This window comes from Anomalospiza imberbis, chromosome 3 (assembly GCF_031753505.1).
Source record: "Anomalospiza imberbis isolate Cuckoo-Finch-1a 21T00152 chromosome 3, ASM3175350v1, whole genome shotgun sequence".
NCBI lineage: Eukaryota > Metazoa > Chordata > Aves > Passeriformes > Viduidae > Anomalospiza > Anomalospiza imberbis.
Genome location: NC_089683.1, coordinates 101601372 through 101618374, shown reverse-complemented (window position 1 = coordinate 101618374; position 17003 = coordinate 101601372). Strand labels below are relative to the sequence as shown.

The following is a 17003-nucleotide window of genomic DNA, read 5'->3' as shown; positions in this document are numbered from 1 at the left end:
AGAGATATTAAAGGTGTTCCTGCAATTTTTTTTTTTCTGAATGGAAAATTGTATTTGCTGTGGGAAAGGAAGTGAAAATGCCATTACACTGTCATATACCCACATTTTCAAAACTGTTGATACACAGATTAGTGTTTTGAATCAGGTTTGGAAGATCCTGGAGATAACCCAGACTAAAAAAGAAGTATAAAATGTTACATCATGTGTCTGAGGGAGGATTTTCCTTGTTACAGAAGAGGCAAGTCTTGTATCACGAATATTTGTAAAGGTGTGAAAGAAAGAGTTTCACAAGTCCCTGTGTTTATTTGCTTGCTTTTGAGAGAATTGCATAGTTTCTGCTAGTTTTATGTTTGCCCATTATTAAGTAGGACACATTTGTTGTGGTCACACTTGACCCTTCTGTGAGATGTTTTGTGAATTGTCATGTAAAACATCCTGCAAAAAAGAGGAGAAGGTGGTTAACTGTGACTTACAATTAGACTTTGCTTATCCTGGGGAAGGATAATGAGAATCTAAGAGTCTGGTTTAACTGGAGAAAATATTTTTTATTGTTTGCACAGACCAGGAGATACGTGCCTAAAAACTTGTGTCCCTCTACACATCCCAATCTATGTTTAATCCTGTAATTCTCATACAGGACCTTGGACTCACAAACAGTAGTAGGAAAAAAAAATCACCAAGTAGAACCCCAAATATCATAATTGTCATTATAAGGCTGCAAGGGTTGACCACAAACCACACAGACATGACCTTCTAGCAAGTTCCTGTTTATTTGCTCTCTCCCTCACCATGTGTCTTTTACAGGGCTTAGCTGCCACCCAGGTTCTAATTATGAGTGCCTTGTGTCATTACCCCTCCTGTCCTGACTTACAGCCAGCCCAGCTTTGTGTTGTGGGAGGGATTTGTGGAGGTGACAGGCTGCAGATAAATTCTTATCAGTGAAATCCTGATCTGACATGTCCATGGACTAAAATCACAGTCAGTGATGCCACTGACCCCAGCCTCTACCCAAGCACTGGTCTCCTAAGTAGATTTGTTGTCTCATTGTTGCTTTTCAAACCATCATTTTTCTGGGAGGAAAAAAACAAAAAGTTGTTTTCCTAATTTTCCTCTGTTTACTTTCCATAACTTGAATAGTATCTTTGAAGATGTTGACAAAAATAGCTGTTTCTCAATCTACGTAATTACAGAAAAAGCATTTCTTTTTCTAAGCTTGAGAGTTTTTTTTTTCCCCCAACTATCCTGCTTTTTATTCAATAATAGCGCTTTTTGGTGTTATTCTGGAGGCAGCCTGGCCTGCTTTGAAAGATGTGCTAAATCATACCCTTGATTCCTAATGATAATTTCATTACACGTGAAATCTTATTTAGAAAGAAACAAGACACTTGTTAAGACATTACTTGAGCTGCAAGCTTAACCACCTTAGATATTGTGAAATGCTAGATTAAGCATTTAATTTCCCTTATGCATTTTGAGAATAACAGCATGCATATATATTCTGGGTTTTTAAGTTCATTGTGTGTGAAAGGAGATGTTTCAGTAACTTGTCCAAATTTGGCTGTATTTTCACAGATGTGGTAGTGACAACTTTACTGACTGTTGAAATCCAAAGGTATTTTTCCAAGTAGGAAGACATTAGATCTTCCCACATACAAGAGGTAGCTGGTATTTTAGAGCATGCACGAAACATTTCCCAAAGCATTTCTGACTCCCATTCATCTCTTTTACTAGGATGTGCCTTATTTCAGAAATTGCAGCTTAATTTGAGGAAATTGGTGAAATCACCTTGGCTGCTACATTAAGAATAATAACAACCAACCCACCCCAGCCCAGGCAATCATCCAGCAGGATTATTTCATGCTGAGTGGTTCAAGTCTGGAAAAGAAATACAGAGCTGACATCCAGGTCGTGTCAGGGAGAGCACTGGAAAACCAAGACGATTTTTCTGGCAATATGAGATACAAATGGATTCAGATCAGTGTGTTTTGGTGTCAAATGCCCTTCAGGCTTGCAGGTTGGTTGTGCTGTGAAAAATACCCTTGAGGTTTTTAAAAATTGTGATTCATAGAGGCTTGAGGGACTTGCAAAGTATTTGGGTCCTCTCCTCCTTTAGCATTTCCCTGCCAGGATTGAGTCCTTCGATGCTTTCAAGTCGTGTTTCAGTCACCTTCAAGAACATGAACTTCCTTTTGCAAAGTCAAGAAGTCTTGGTGTGCTGCTGCTGGGGAAAAGGTACTTGGAATAATTACACTCCAGAGAACAAAACTGAGAACATTTCTGGGGGAGAAAACAGCAACTGCAGTCAAACAAGCTGCTAAATAAAGAAACATCATTAGACAGCAGGGCTAACCTTGGGTTTGCTGCCTTGCTTTTAGTTCCACGTAGTAGGAGAAAATATAAACAGGAAAGAGCCAAAGGGTGCCCTGATAGGAGAGGAAAATGTCTTCTCGTGTCTGTGCTGCCAACAAGACACAGTTAGCAAAAAAATCCCCGTCTTGTAATAGCCCCAGTGTTGGATGCAGGGAAGGAATAAATTGCAAAGTTTGGAGTATGCTGAGTGTAATGCAACTATTGGCACACTTCAGGTGTAGGCTGAAGTGAGTTCCTGTTAAGAAAAGTGTCTTCTTCAGTTTGATGAAAGATAAGAAGAGCTAATCATCCATCTTTACAGGTTTTTTGCTGAATTACAACTTGGTTCTCTTGCGTACGTGCCTTTGACACTCAGAGCAGCTGGCTCCTGCAGGAGAGAGTAGCTGGTAATTGAGGCTTCAGTGTGTTGTAGGGCAAAATATTTTGGGGAACGTGGCTTGGCAAGAATTCAAGGTCTTCCAACAAGCTGCCATTGACTTCATCTCTGCTGTGTTTGCAGAATGACCCGTATTTCCTCATTCAGTGTACATTCCAATTTCAGGCACAGCTGCCAAGACAAAAAGAATCTGAGGCATGCGCAAGCAAATACTTCAATAAAAATAATTTCCCAGCTCTATCTAGAGATTTATAAAATAATGGTGAAGAATATTATGCATTCAGATTAATAGCAGATGAATGTAAATTAAATCTGTAGAGATTCACCCACTGATTCTGGTCTGGGGATTCTTTTTTTTTTTTTTCTTTTTTGCTTTGATTTTTAAGATGCACTTATCCATAAACCCTGAGAGCATGTAAAAATAATAATGATTACAGCTTGTAAAGAATAAATTAGCAAGAAATTCTTACTCCCCTCTAATTAATTCCCTAATAAACACCAAACAAGTAACTGTTTTAAAGTCACTTACATTGACAAGGTAAGCAGCAAATGGAGGTAATAAGGGAAATTAAAGTGTGGCAGCAGCAGGTGAAGTGAAAGGGGCTGTGGGAGGAAAGAGTGAGTTTGTGTTTCAGCAGAAGTAGAAGAACATGGAAAATTGTTGCCCAGCTCCTGCACTAGGGACTGTGCATCTTGAAGAAGCAAAATAGGATTCCACTCACAACAAACTAAGGCTTCCTTACAGAGCTGTTGTGCCCTCACCTGCAGGTTTCTCATCTCTTTGTGTGTGGACACCTTCAGCTGATGCTGTTTGTGTGCTTCATCCTCCCTGAGAGCAGCCAACAGTCGAGGATCTGGCTGGGAAACGCTTTTCCCTCTGCATGTGCAGCTTCTGCTGCCTTTTTCTGAGGTTCATATAAGGAACCTGGAAGTATAAATCTCCTCTGAAATTGTTGGAGTATCAACACTTGCCAGATAGGTCACTTACAAATTAGCATTTAATGAATTACTCTCTGAACTATCCAGTGGTGACTTTGTAGATAAAGCTGCCAGGTGGTAGGAGTGGTGAGAATGCAAAGATTTAGCTGTAAAATAAATACAGTTCCTTTAGATCACTACTGTAGAAAAACATTTTCTTGCTCTATGTTTATGGATATTGTGTAGTGCATGTATTAGTATTCAGAAACACATCTCAAACCCCTTTTTAAAAGTGATTTTTGCTTTGAAATTCTGAAGAAAAATAGTCCTAATTTTGCCCACACTTATTAGAATCCATATAACTCAGTTCTTATTTCTTTCTAGATTGAATAGCTCCTCTTCCTCTCAGCTGATTACACAATGCATGCATTTATAGACAATAATCATCCCTCTCTTAGCTGTCTGGTGGAAGCCAAGCTCTCTGAGTCTCTTATAACAAGAGCCTACGCTGGGTTCTGTGATCACTTCTGGAAGCTTCCCTGTAGCTCCTTCAGGTTAAATTCACCTCAGAGTACTGCTGACCAGAGTTTGGCATGATGAATTGCCAGTTCCAGCTCAGGTCAAGAATCAAAATTCTGGCAGAGAAGATGTCCAAAGCTTCCTGTGTGAAGAAAAAAAGAAAAATTAGAAGTTTAGGTATCATCTGGCCAGCCAAGCTCATGATGTCTCTTATTTTTTTGTTTTAGCTTCATGTGATTAATACTCCTTTCATCATCTCATCCAAAGCTTTCCTATCAGACTAATGTGCATGCAGCTGCTGGGGTTATTTCTCCTCCCTTTTCCAAAATTGTAGATGTTTTAGGTTCTTTCCAGTCTCCAGGTTTTGCAGGTTTTCAGCTGCTGTTGTTAGTGCTCAAGCAGCATGTTATAGCTGGAGTCTCCAGTTGGAATTGTGCCTGGACTGTGGATTTTCCAGTTAAGTAACACATGCCAGGGCTGTAGCTAGAGGAGCTGGCAGGGATGAACATTCTGCTTCCATACAGTTTTTAGTTGATTCTCTTTATCCATGCATGGAAGTGGCAAGTGTGTAAGTAGGGCATGGATTGCTGTGTTTGTGCCTTAACATTAAAACCCCCTGTGTTATGTGGCGAGCAGAGCAACTCCAAGGTCCTAATCTCCCAAATGTGTTACATTTGGATCTGTAAAAAGCATTTATGGTTTTAATACTGGCAAGCCAAATGCTCTGTGCTGTTGACATGAATGTGCAGTCTCCAAACCCCTCCATAAAACCCAACTAGTCAGAAGAACTACTCCAGAGCAGTGGAATTCTGCCAAAACACCCTTACTTGCTGAAGCAGCTTCCAAAATCAAACAGCCAGAGCCACTAATTTGTTGATATCTGTTTAGATGCCTCTAACTTATGATGTATGCATTAAAAAGGGGCTTTTCTAAAGTTCAAAAGCCTTGAATCTCATTCAGTCTTGGAAAAACCTTCTGCTGATGGACAGATTTTTCTGAGGAGGAGCTGCACTGTCACGTGTGGTAGAGCAAGAGTTGTGCAGTGGTTTTCCATGTGGGATGAAAGTCTCTGCTCCTGCTGTTCACTGTTTGGGGCACTCTGTTGAAAATAATACATTTTACTTGCTTCAAAAGTAAAAACATAATCTCTGTGTAGTCTGTGATCCCCTGTGAGTGGGAAATAATGCATGAGAACATCACCCCCAAAATCTGATAGATCCCTTCTTGGGCAGGCATTTAATCATCATAATCATACATGTTTTGAGTTGTGATTTGAAAGAAAAGTTTCTTAATAGAAATATTGCTTTTTTGTTTTTTAATATACTGCTTAAACTTCAATTCACTGTACTCTTCCTTATGACTCTAAAGCTACAAATTGCCAGGTTATCTCAGTTATGTGAATAAAAATCAGTCAAGTACCATTATGAAGTCTGCCTACAAGATGCTTTTGTACTTTCTTCTGGAGCAGGTCCTCCCCCAGCTCTTTTCATTTTTGAATATGGCTGCAGTTCATGAATTCTCCTTTTGCTCCTGTTCTTCTCTGCCTGTGTGAGTGGGACGGGCAGTGGTGCGAGAGCAATTTTAGCAGATCTAAACCAGTTCCAACCAGGTACATTCAAGGTGTTCCTGTCCATACAATTCCCACTGCATTGCTGCAACAAATCTAAGTTGTTTGGATGAGAAACTTCTGGGTTTGAGTGTTCTTGTGGTGGAGCCTTTCCTGGAAAGGGAGAGCACTGGCAAAGGCAGCAGTGGGATAAGGAGATGCCACATTAATAGGTGTGGGATTAGGATAGGGAGGTACTTCTCCAGCTTTGCCATTGTTTTCCTCTGTCCTGCTGGGGGTCACTTCACAAACCCATTGCTCCTTTCATTCACTGATTGTCTTGTATGTTGAGGCTGTAGGATTAAGGATTGTGGCTTGGTTTTCTGGAGTATGTACTGACACTCTGACTGACGGGGAAGTGTTTTATATACCAAGCTGAGCTTATACCCTGTCAACACTGGTGACTTTGGACTGGACTGTAGCATCAGTTGGCTGAGACTGATGAATGGCTGCAGTCTTACCTAGTATAGCAATTTCCTCTTTTTCCAGTGCACTGCTTCTAACACCTGGGATGATGGCTGATCATTGCACACTGAGTCTTCCCTGTGTCCTTTGCCTATTTGTGGTGGTCAGTTTGTTTGGATGGAGACAGGCAGTAAATCTTTACTGTGTTCTTCTGCTTCCTGTTTCTTTGCACTAAGATTTGTATTGTTAAATCTCTGTGCCTGATTCTAGACTGCTCAGCCACAGCATCTGTAAATCCAAGTAAATGAAATTTTCCTTTGATGGAGCAGCAAAGAACTCTATGCATAGCTGCAGAAGAATTGTTTCATTTTCATTATTAAAAGGGCACTTAGATTGAAAATTCCCTCTCATTTTTGTCCTAATAGCTCAATGTTTTATGCTTTATATAAACTGCAGATCATTTTCCCTGTACTAGAAAATATTGCTGTTCTTACAACTCCAGGGATACTTTGAGAGACTCTGTGTTATTAAGATAGCCAAAACTTTTCAGTTTGGGACTTGTTTTTCCATAGCAATGCTTCCTATAAGGGCCTTGCAGGGGGGATGTCATTCAACTCTGCTTGAAGGTTCTTCCTGAAGTGCTAGGAAACCTTTCAAGGTGTTTAGAGCTCATTCCCAGAGCAGTTGAGTCAAATAATGAATGCTGGTTCATTGCCTTGCTGAGGTCCCCGAAGTCTTTTTGAATAAAGAATTATAGTGACCACCCAGTAAAGATTAGCACAAGTTCAAATTTACAGAAAATACATTTTGGGTACTAAGAGATAATTCTGTTCTCATTCTGTTCAATTGATTTTTTGAGAAATGTCCATTCTCTGTGATACCAAGCCCCATGGTTCTGCCAGTTGTTCAGAAAGGCTAGTCCAGGCCTAGGGAGCCATGTGGTCAAAGCAGGGTTTAAACCCATCCCTCTTGTTTTCCAAGCTGCTGTTCTGTGTAAGAGGAGCACATCTGTGTCCTTTCTCTGTCACTCCCTGCCTCAGGGGATGTCCCCTGCCACCGCAGGTAACAAAGCAAATGGCAGCAATGCTTCCCCAACTCCATAGGGAGCTGCTGATGGCACACCGTCCCCTCTTCTGGACCCTGCTCTCTGGGGCTTTGGAAATTCCCCGGAGTGTGTGGTGAACCGTGCCCAGCCTCGCGCTCGGAGTGGGCCTGACGTGGATGCTGCGGTGATTTTCTGCCAGTGCTCGTTGGCCGGAAAGGAAAAGCTTGAAAAGAAGTGATTTTGAGTGAAGTAGTGGAGGCAGCAGTGTTTGCTGTGTTTCCCCTCATGAACAGCTGTGCCTCTCACCCAAATTTTCATTTCATGTGCCAGGGTGGTGGATTTGTTTTGGGCTTTGGATTTTGTAATAGATGTTTAGAATGCAGAGAATTCAGAAGCTGCTTTAACCAAGTTAAAATTTTGTGAGTTTAGTTGACCCTTGAGATGCCAGTGGCTACTCTAGGAGTAAGAGCCTTTGTTCCATCTTTTGAGTGCCTTGCTGCTGCTTTATCCATCACCTGCCAGGAGCTAGAAGGTGGTCTGGTTGCTTTGTGCAGGCTGGCGAGTTTAGCATTAATATAATTTTTATTTTTTTTCTTTGAGAGGAGTGTGTGGGAAGGTAACAAAGTACTTTGAACTTGTGAAGGAGAACTGTGCAGCAAAAGACTTTGCTGTTGTTGAGGAGAGTTCTCCTGTTGATGTGAGGTGTACGTGCTGCTCTGCTGCTGCCTTATTGACACAGCCCATAATTTTAATGCCTGATAATTTAATTGTGTGCTGCCAGGAGGAGGCATGGAGACAGCTTCTTCAGGGACTGTCTCTCTCTAGTGGGATGCAGCTTATGAATTATATAATGGCACTTTTGGGGAAGCACAGCACTACCTTAGCACAGCTCCAATTACAGTCATTGACAACCTTGCTGTTCCTATTTGTAGCTGTCAGGGCAGGTTTCTGGTATATCAGTCTCACCAGTCCTCCACAGTTTTCCTTTGGGATGAGGAGACAAATTGCCATGTTTCATTCAATTTATTCGCATTGATAATAAAGAAAAATGGGTATGTTCTGAGCAGGGGAATGATACATGACATCCCCTAGCTCTGCAAGCACCCTTTTGGAACTGGCACTAAGTATGCAATCCCACTGTGGAGAAATTCATTGTGGAGTTAATCTGAATGTGGTTGATAGATCGCTGTCCAAATCCCTGAAACCTGAGTGAGGTATATTCCAAAAATGGCTGTAAACAGATGAATTTCCATACCTATTTACCTAAGGTAGTTCTTTAGCATAGCTTGGAATTTCTTTATAACTTGGAAATTCTTCACGGCAAGAGTGGTTAGACACTGCAGTGGGCTGCCCAGGGAGGTGGTGGAGTCACCATCCCTGAGGGTGCTTAAGGAAAGCTTGGGCATAGCACTTGGTGCCATGGTGGTATTTGGTCAAAGGTTGGACTCAGTGATCTCGGAGGTCTTTTCCAAACTAAATGATTCTCTGATTCTGTAATTGCTTCTCATCAGATTCAAATACTATTCTTAATGTTTTCTTTCTGACATGTTGTTAGGACAGTAGTCATATGGTTTTATTTAAAATAGCATTTTAAAAATGCTGAATAAATATAAGTATAGCACAGAACTGCATATGTTTTTTCTTCCAGAGATATTCAGTGCTTTTGTGTTCAGAGAATGATAAAACAGAGACTTTCAATATTAAAGCACTATTTCATTTTGATTAGCTATTCCCAATAGAAAGAGTTGTTTGACTCTCTGTTTGAAGTTTGTTTCAGCAAATTTGCTTTGCCCCTTTGAAAACTTAGACCAGATGTTGCCATCCAGTAGCAATAAATGGTGCTTGTTTAGAAAAGTGTTTTAGTTTTCCGAAGTTAATTTTGCTAGCAGTGTATGAAGTAAACTTTGAAGGCAGTCTTGTGTCTTCTAGTAGACTGACTGGTAAATAGAAGAATTAGATAAGCTTTCAGGCACACAGTTTCTTCTTCAGATTTGAAACTGTGAAGCCACAGGTTTTCCAGCTAAGTGGAAAATGAGTTTACAGAGTTTAATTGGTTAGACCTTCTCCCTAAGTGGCACTGGCTGAGACCTGTGACATACACTGGGAAAAAGGAACATCCAGCCAGAAGGGATATGAAAACAGAGCTTGAACAGTTGAGGTCAGAGCAATACACCACTCCTGAACCATGAGTGCTTGCAGAAGAGTGGAATTATTTTTGTTAAGGATATCTATAAAGCACTTACCTCTCTGGACGAACCCGTGCAGCTATTGCAATGCACACCTGCTCTTGCTGGGTCTCCTTGACACAGTTCTGGGAGGTTCTGTAGTTGATCCTGCTCTCAGTCCATCCTGCTGCTGCTGGCTCTCCAGGAGAGCTCTCCAGTGGTATCCAGGAGAATTCCTGCTTTGTAGCTGGGGTTATGTCACAAGCATGTTCCCAAGGCACCATGACTCAGTTGGCATCATTTTGGGCAGTTTAAAATAGAAGTGAGCCAGATCCTCAGCTAGTATGAATTGGTGTTGTTATATGAAATTCAGATGGGCCTAATTACAGGTGCTCAAGCAGACACAGAGGGTTGCACAATCCATTGCTTTTCTGAGTGTGTGCTCACCTATAAAAGTGAGATTGCACAATGCAGCCCTCTCTGGATGCACCTCTGTCTCAGCTGCTAATTGAAAACAAACATGGTAGGATTAATAATTCCCTGCTCCAGATTTTTTATATTATGAATGATTGGAGGGATCTACCACTTGCATTAATAGATGTTACTCTATTGCAGGATTAAGTCCCAGCAGCAATGCCTGGAGGTCTCTAACAGGGAAAAGTCCTCTTGCAGAGGACTTGGATTTTTTCTTTATCCCCCAAGTGCTGTGACTTCCATGCCCCCTGCAACACAGAGTGCATTTTCCAAGCCTGGCTGGAGGAAGTCATTGACAAAACTCCTGTTTATTTAGGTGGAGGAGGGCTTGGGCTGTTTTGCTGCACAGGAAATGGGGCATTTCTTTGGCCACTGCTCGAGTGTATTTTCCTTTTACAAAAATCCCCCCACATTTTGCAATAGGGAAATAGGAAATTGTATTTCCTTTGACTTGCAAGGAAGTTGATCTCTGCCCTCTTAATTAGTTGTTTAAAAGATGAAAGCAAGTGCCTGGGGTGAGGGAATTCCAGGAGGTTTTTTTGAACCAAAGTACTAAGAAATGGCCCATTATGAATTTTGATTTATCCAAGCCCCACTGAACGCAGACTGCAGAGGCACTTCCATGGATGCAGGTCCTGCTCTCCTCTATTTATATTAAATGATGTTGTCAAATAGGGATAGAAAGGATTCTGGGGATAGGATTACAAATCCTGTGTTCTCTGCCAGAGAGGTAACAGGGCAGGAAGGCCATGAGGTGCATGTTCAGGGATCAGCCTTTCCTACAGCCCTGGCACCTGGGATGAGCCCCACAAAACTCCACTTTTCCCTTATTCTTAGACTACCCTTGTCAGTTCTTGAATCCTCAGGTGGTCACATATTCTGCACATGGCTTGGTGGCATGCAAGCAGCTTGAAAGCAGTAGTCAAAACTCCAAACCAGCCCTATACCTGCTCATCTTCCCCCATCTGGGAGGATGCAGACCTGGGCAGGCTTGTTCAGGTCCTTGGGAGTGCTGGTCATTGCCTTTTCCTTTTTTTGTGTCTCTTTTTAATATGTGTTATTCCACTTAAAAGGGTCTTTTTGTGTATGTGTTACGGGAGGTCTAGCTGCACTTTTGTGAGTGACTAAATTACTAATTCTGTTTGTTGTTCTTCTCTCTTTTTAAAAACCAAAATACCAGACAAATAATAAAAAAAAATCTTTAGAAATTCACACTGTGTGGCTCAGCATTTCTATGATCTGTAAGATCCATTTTTCTTCAGCATATTTAATTTCCCTCATGTGTTTGCTTTTAAAGCCTTTATTTTTAGTGCTTCTTAGTCCTTTCAGTTGGGGAAATCTGTTTTTTATGATCAGCACATGCCTGGAGCTTCTGTGGAACATTTCACCATGGGTTTGAGACCACTTTGGGTGTGGGTATTATTTGGTGTTGTAAATGTAACTCCTGTTTTCCACCTGAGTTCTTGCTCTGAGTATGATAAACTCATGTGTAGCTCTGCCATATTCAATTGTTTTCATTCCTGCCAGTATCTTAATGGCCTTATGGATTAACTCAAAAGGACTCAAAGCCCTCCAGTGCACTTTATTGTAAATTATTTTTATTTAAAGTTTCACCTGCACTGTCAGAAGAGTGCTTGTGTCCATATGCCCTGAGTATTGGTGGAGTTTGGGTTATTTTCACTTTTTATCACCCTGACAATGCTTCTTTCTAATCTCTGCAAGTTTTGATACTCTTATCCTCTCTCAGGCAAGTAAGAGCAAAAAATAACCATCTCAAAAGTGCAAGTTTCCTCTAAACAGGCTCCAAGAAGAGAGGGGAAACATATTCATGGAGCTCAGCAAGTACTAGAACAGAAGGGAATTGCGATTGCTAGGGGGGACAGAGGGAAATGTGATGAATATACAGTCACATGAAAATTTGTTGGTAGAGGTTGTCTTAGTAGTAGACAAAGCTCTGCAAGAGCTGAGCACGAGCGGGTTCCTTAAAACGAAAAACAAATCAGGATCCCAAGTAACCCTTGGCAAAATAACATGTCCATAATTTTTTTTGTTTTTTCTTTTCTCCTTGAAATTGAAAAGAAAAGGAGTAGTGGCTTTGTCCAGCACAAAGATTTCAAGTTCCCTGCACAGCATTGCAGTTACTGCTCTGGAAGGTGGAAATGCTTGGAAATGGTGTGGCTGTCCCTGCAGTGTGGTCACACTCCTGCTGGAGTGTTTCAGATCGCTGCTGGCAGCTGGGAATCACACTGCTCCAGCATCCATCCTCCTTCCAAATGCTCAAATCAGGGAAAGGGGATTCTTCAAATTACTTGTGTGTAGGGGAGGGCAAGAATTTGCCCAACAGTTATGATGTGCCAGCTTTGTTGTATAACCCATAACTCAAGAATAGCACACAAGCTATGAAATGCCTGTCAAAAAGTGCATGTGTCTTACTGAGCAGCAGTCACTAAAATTGTTGAACCTTGTTATCATTATAGATAAAACACTTCTTGGGGTTTATGAGCACTTTTCAAAATGTTCTGGCAATAATAAAGCAGATTTTCTATTGCAGAGGCAGGGTTTTCTGTTTGTGACACTGCCTTTTGTCACACTGTGACAAGCATCAGAATGCTAAAATTGTATTAAAAGGATTAAACCAAGAGCACAGCAGCTGCTGTTGAGCAGTCCAGGAAATCAGCTTGACTCTTATGGCTTCTATATAATCTATATATCCTAGGAGAGCTGCACAGTGTTGCTGTTGGAATTGCCTGGGTGCACCTGAGCTCTCCTAGAAGTTGATCTCCATTTGGACAAACTGATGTGGGGAGTGGGACACTGATAACACAACAAGGCTTCTTGAATAGCATAATAATTACTTGTGTTGCAATTTTTCCTTCTAGGAGACTGAGCTGCTGGATATCAGCCTTGTCAAAGATGCCAGATGTGGAAAACATGCCAGAGCTCCCAAGGTAGGAATTCTTGCTGCATGCTTTCCTGTTACGTTGATGACCTGGATAAAAAAGAAAGGGAATTATATGCAAGAATCGAAAAGAAGAAAAAAAGTTCCCGCAGCTAAAAGGAAGTGTTTTGCCTTTTCTTAGTGTAACATTATTTCTGTTGAGAAGTGTTGGGATTGTTGAGCTTTTGTCTTTGGATTCTGTATGTAAAATCCATCTGGAAGCTCTGCTGGCAGTGCAGGAGCAAAAATCCTAGTTTGTCAAGGTACACTTACACAGGTTCTTGGCTTCCCTGATGGCAGAGAGCTGATATTTCTTTGAGTCCATGTTGTATTTTGTGCTGGTGATTTTCCTCTTTCAGTGCCTCCTGAGGCCAAGAAGGAGGATTTTGGGGTTTTTTTTTAAACTGCTATCAGAGAGGTTGGGAGATCAGCTCCCTTTGGGTCTGCCCTGATGTACTGTGCACTCATTTACAGTCTCTACAGACATTAGGCTGTAGATATAAGTTATCTCTGGTGTTTTTGTTTGGGGAGACACAGCACATGAGAGGAAAAACCCAAGCCCTCGGCTCCAGAAGCAAGGGAGTGCCTCAGAGAATCCCAGGAGTGATAGAAAAAAATTGAAATCTCCCAGGGCCTGGAAAATTTGGCCTTGCTGTTGCTTAGCCCTGACTGAACAGACCAAAAGAATGTTTCTCTTACTTTCATCTTGGGGGAGGAATATTCCTGGGTCTGGATGACCTCTCTTCCTTGCAGCCCTGGGCCCAGGCACAGCCCCAGGGGCTGCTCAGCCCCCTGAGGGCCATTAGGAATGGAAAAGGTTGTTTTTCCCTGCCAGAAAGCAGTTGTAGTTATCTCTGAACAGACTATTCAGATTTGGCTTTCAAAGCTCTCCATGTAGTGCTGGCAGCATTTTAAAGGCTGAGTTATAATTGAAATGCAACAGAAGTACTTTATGACATCCACATTAATACCAAATGAGTTCACCATGATTAATGGTTCTATGATGAATAGCAATAAAGAATTAACAATGTCTAGAACATTATTTTAAAATGCTACCTGCTTTACAGAGGACATTCATGTTCTTCTAACAAAATGTTTTTAGCTAAAATTTATGCATAGCTATTGCCTTGGTGACTTTTATTTATTGGGTTACATAAAGGCTAGTTTTGTTAGAGCATGTTACAGATCTGACAGCAGTGGCATTAAATGAAGGGTAGGAGAAAATCCCGGCTCTCAGGGTGATGAAATGCACCACCTGTGTGAATGAGCTTGCTTTTTGTCACTGATTTGTGTGTGGGCAGCAGCTAAACAGCACCTGGGCTGGCTGTTGAAGGCATCTTGCAAATGGTGTGCACTAAAAGGCTGCTTTTGGGGCCACTCTTGCCAGTTGTGCTCTGATCCTGTTGTGGGGCTGAGCAGAAGAGCATCAGCTGCAGGCAGGCAGGGTTACAGAGCCCTGTGTGTGTCACTGCCACACAGGATCTAAAGCTCAGCTTTAGAAGGCTTGCCTCCAAGTCGGGTAGTAGCAGCAGGGATTGCACAAAGGTTTTCAGTTAAACTTGTGGGATTTTGGCTGAAGAGAGAGCCCTGGGAATGGAGGATACTCACCAAAGCTTTCCAGGGGTTCTTTTCCACAGTTCTGCTTCCAGGTGGGAGCACCCCTTGCTTTTACTGTAAACCAAGAGACTGAGGTGATTTTCTCTACATCACCCCACCACCCCTCCTTCTGCCCATGGTTTTGTACAATTTTTATATTAGGGGACTTCTGCCAGTTTATGCAAATTTTTAAATCTTTTTTCAGAATTCTAAGGGTAGAGTTCACCCATAGGTTGTCATTACGAACTTAACGGGAATCTTTAAACCTCATTTGGTGTATTTCTGATCTACTGCTGCTTTTTTGATAGAAAAGTGTCTTTTTATATAAGCTTTGACTTCCCCATTAAATAAAATAGAGTGATTACCTTTTTTTTTAATAGTAAGCTAAGTTCCAGTGTCACTAGCTTCACCCACTGTAAGCTATCAGAATGTGTGAGGTGTGCTGCCTAACAAGGCCACCAGCAAAAAATGATTTTTGAGGACTGTAGGCAGTCCTGGTTTCCAAAACTCAGTCTGTTCTCATGCTGCATTCAGTGCACTGCCATGAGTATTCTTCATTTCTGAAAAAGAGCTGAGAAGCACAAAGGGTTCTACTGTTTCTCCTTTTTTGGTTGATATTCAGTTTTCATAATATCTTTCCATAAGTCCAGTCCCATATGTTTTGTGATTGTTCTTGCATGATTTTTGCATCTTCCTGGGTTTCTCATCCAGCTGATCTGGTTACTTTCTCCATTTCCTCAATGTTTAGGCTCAAAAGTTCCCTTGAAGTCACAGAAGTGCAGCTCTCACCCTGCAGTCCTTACATCAATGCAGCACAAGCAGTGAGCTGAGAACACATTTTTGGGTACTGCAATGAATGCATGGCTGCCCCTGAGCAGTGCTGTTGCAACGAGGGCAGGAACTGGGGTTTCTAGTGATGTAGAAGGGAGATTTTAGTGGGTACCAAGGCACTTGATGCTTGGGAGATTAAAAGCAGTCTACTCAAATGACCCTGAGATCCTGAGAAGCTCCAGCATCGCCTTCTTTTTGCACATTGTCAGGGATGGCTCCTTCTGTCTTCAGCTGCTATTTTCAGAAATGGTAACAGAGTTTTCCATCTCAATGCAGTATGCATGCAAAGGATGATTTCTTGGTAGAAAGGCAAAATCTCAGGCAGCACAGAGCACTGCAGCAGAGCTCTACATGAGGAAAAAATTAAAGCCATGTTCTGATGGGAACAAGAAAAGACACATTAATTGTGTATGTTAGGAAAAAGTGCCTCCATTCAAAGTAAAATGACATTTATAAAGAAGTGAGGGAATTATAAAATTATTATCAGGACTTTGCTGTTTTAGTTTGTATTAGAATCGGGTAGGAAAGGGTATGAGAAGAATTTTGGGAACAGGAGAAAATCATTAGTTGTGTTGAAGCAGTGTTTTATTTCCCTTTATTTTTACATTACCTGGTAATACTCCCTCAAGCTTTGGTTTGATGTGCAATCTGAGGCATCTTTTCCCTTGTAAAGTTCAGTGACAAGGTCTGCAAAATAAAATAACACAAAATGTGCTTTTGTACTAGGAGGCATAGGAATAGCTATGAATATTCACATGCCTTCTGGAAAGCATGGGAGTGCCTCTCAAAAGAGTGTCCATGCTCTTTAAAGGGAGCCACAGCTAAAAATGTCAGGCACCAGTAAATACTGAGAAATGAATGGTCAAGTGGTGAAAATTTGGCAGCTGTAAACATGCTCACAGGACTAGGGAAGTCACACTTTTTGCCATCTTGTATTTACTTCAGCCAATAACAGTTTCTATGGAAACTGAAATCTTAAGCAACTATATGTGTTTTTACTAGCAAGAAGAAATATCAGGATTAGTTGACAGGGAGAAGGAAATAACTCCCTGGTAAATGCTCATATTGAAAACTTTTGATGCATTTGATCAGTATGTTTTCCCTTAGCATCCTGTTTTCCCTCATAAATCATTCAGCAGGAAATGAATTTCTTTAAATAACATATACTGTGAAACCTGTAGGAGATGAAATTATGAATGATAGAATCACTCTCATGCCAAGATGTGTTTAGAGAGTAATCCCCAATTTTAAAAAATCTCATGGCTTCCCCGCCCCAAGTTTTCTCACTTCAACAAGCAAGCTCTACAGAGAAAACTAATTCAGATATTTGAATGTCTGAAGTTTGCCAAGGTTCCAACTGCTATTTTAATATCAGCACCAGCCTCTCTGTATTTGGTGGCTTTTCTTGAAATTCTCAAGTGAGATGACTTTGGACCTGTCTCAGTTGTAATCCAAAAGCTGCTGTGGAAGGTTTGCTGGCTTCTAACACATCCATAGAGGAAAAGCAGCATTTCCTGTACTAGGTGGGCTCAGGAACTAAAAGGAGAACTAGCAAGGAAAGTAGAAATCATTATTTAACTGAAAATCAGGTGATTTTGGGGGGAAAGGAAGGAGGATGTGCAAGTCTGCTTGAATTGTCCGAGCTCTCTGGACGGCAGTGTTTGCCTCTGCTGCTGTGCACTCCTTGGCACCGACTGGGGGTCAGTAGGACTGACAGTCTGTCAGGGACATTCATGTTGTGTTTAGTAACACCCTGATTA

At 41.4% G+C, this 17003-nt stretch overlaps 1 protein-coding gene across 4 annotated transcripts in view; it reads left to right on the top strand.

The window, feature by feature from the left end:
• Positions 1 to 17003, top strand: part of PLCB1 (phospholipase C beta 1) — a 338452-nt gene that overhangs the window by 84375 nt on the left and 237074 nt on the right. For all 4 annotated transcript variants that reach the window (XM_068186088.1, XM_068186087.1, XM_068186090.1 and 1 more), the window contains exon 3: positions 12758 to 12826. In XM_068186088.1, the coding sequence (XP_068042189.1) occupies positions 12758 to 12826 (69 nt within the window). The remainder of the gene's footprint in view (positions 1 to 12757; positions 12827 to 17003) is intronic.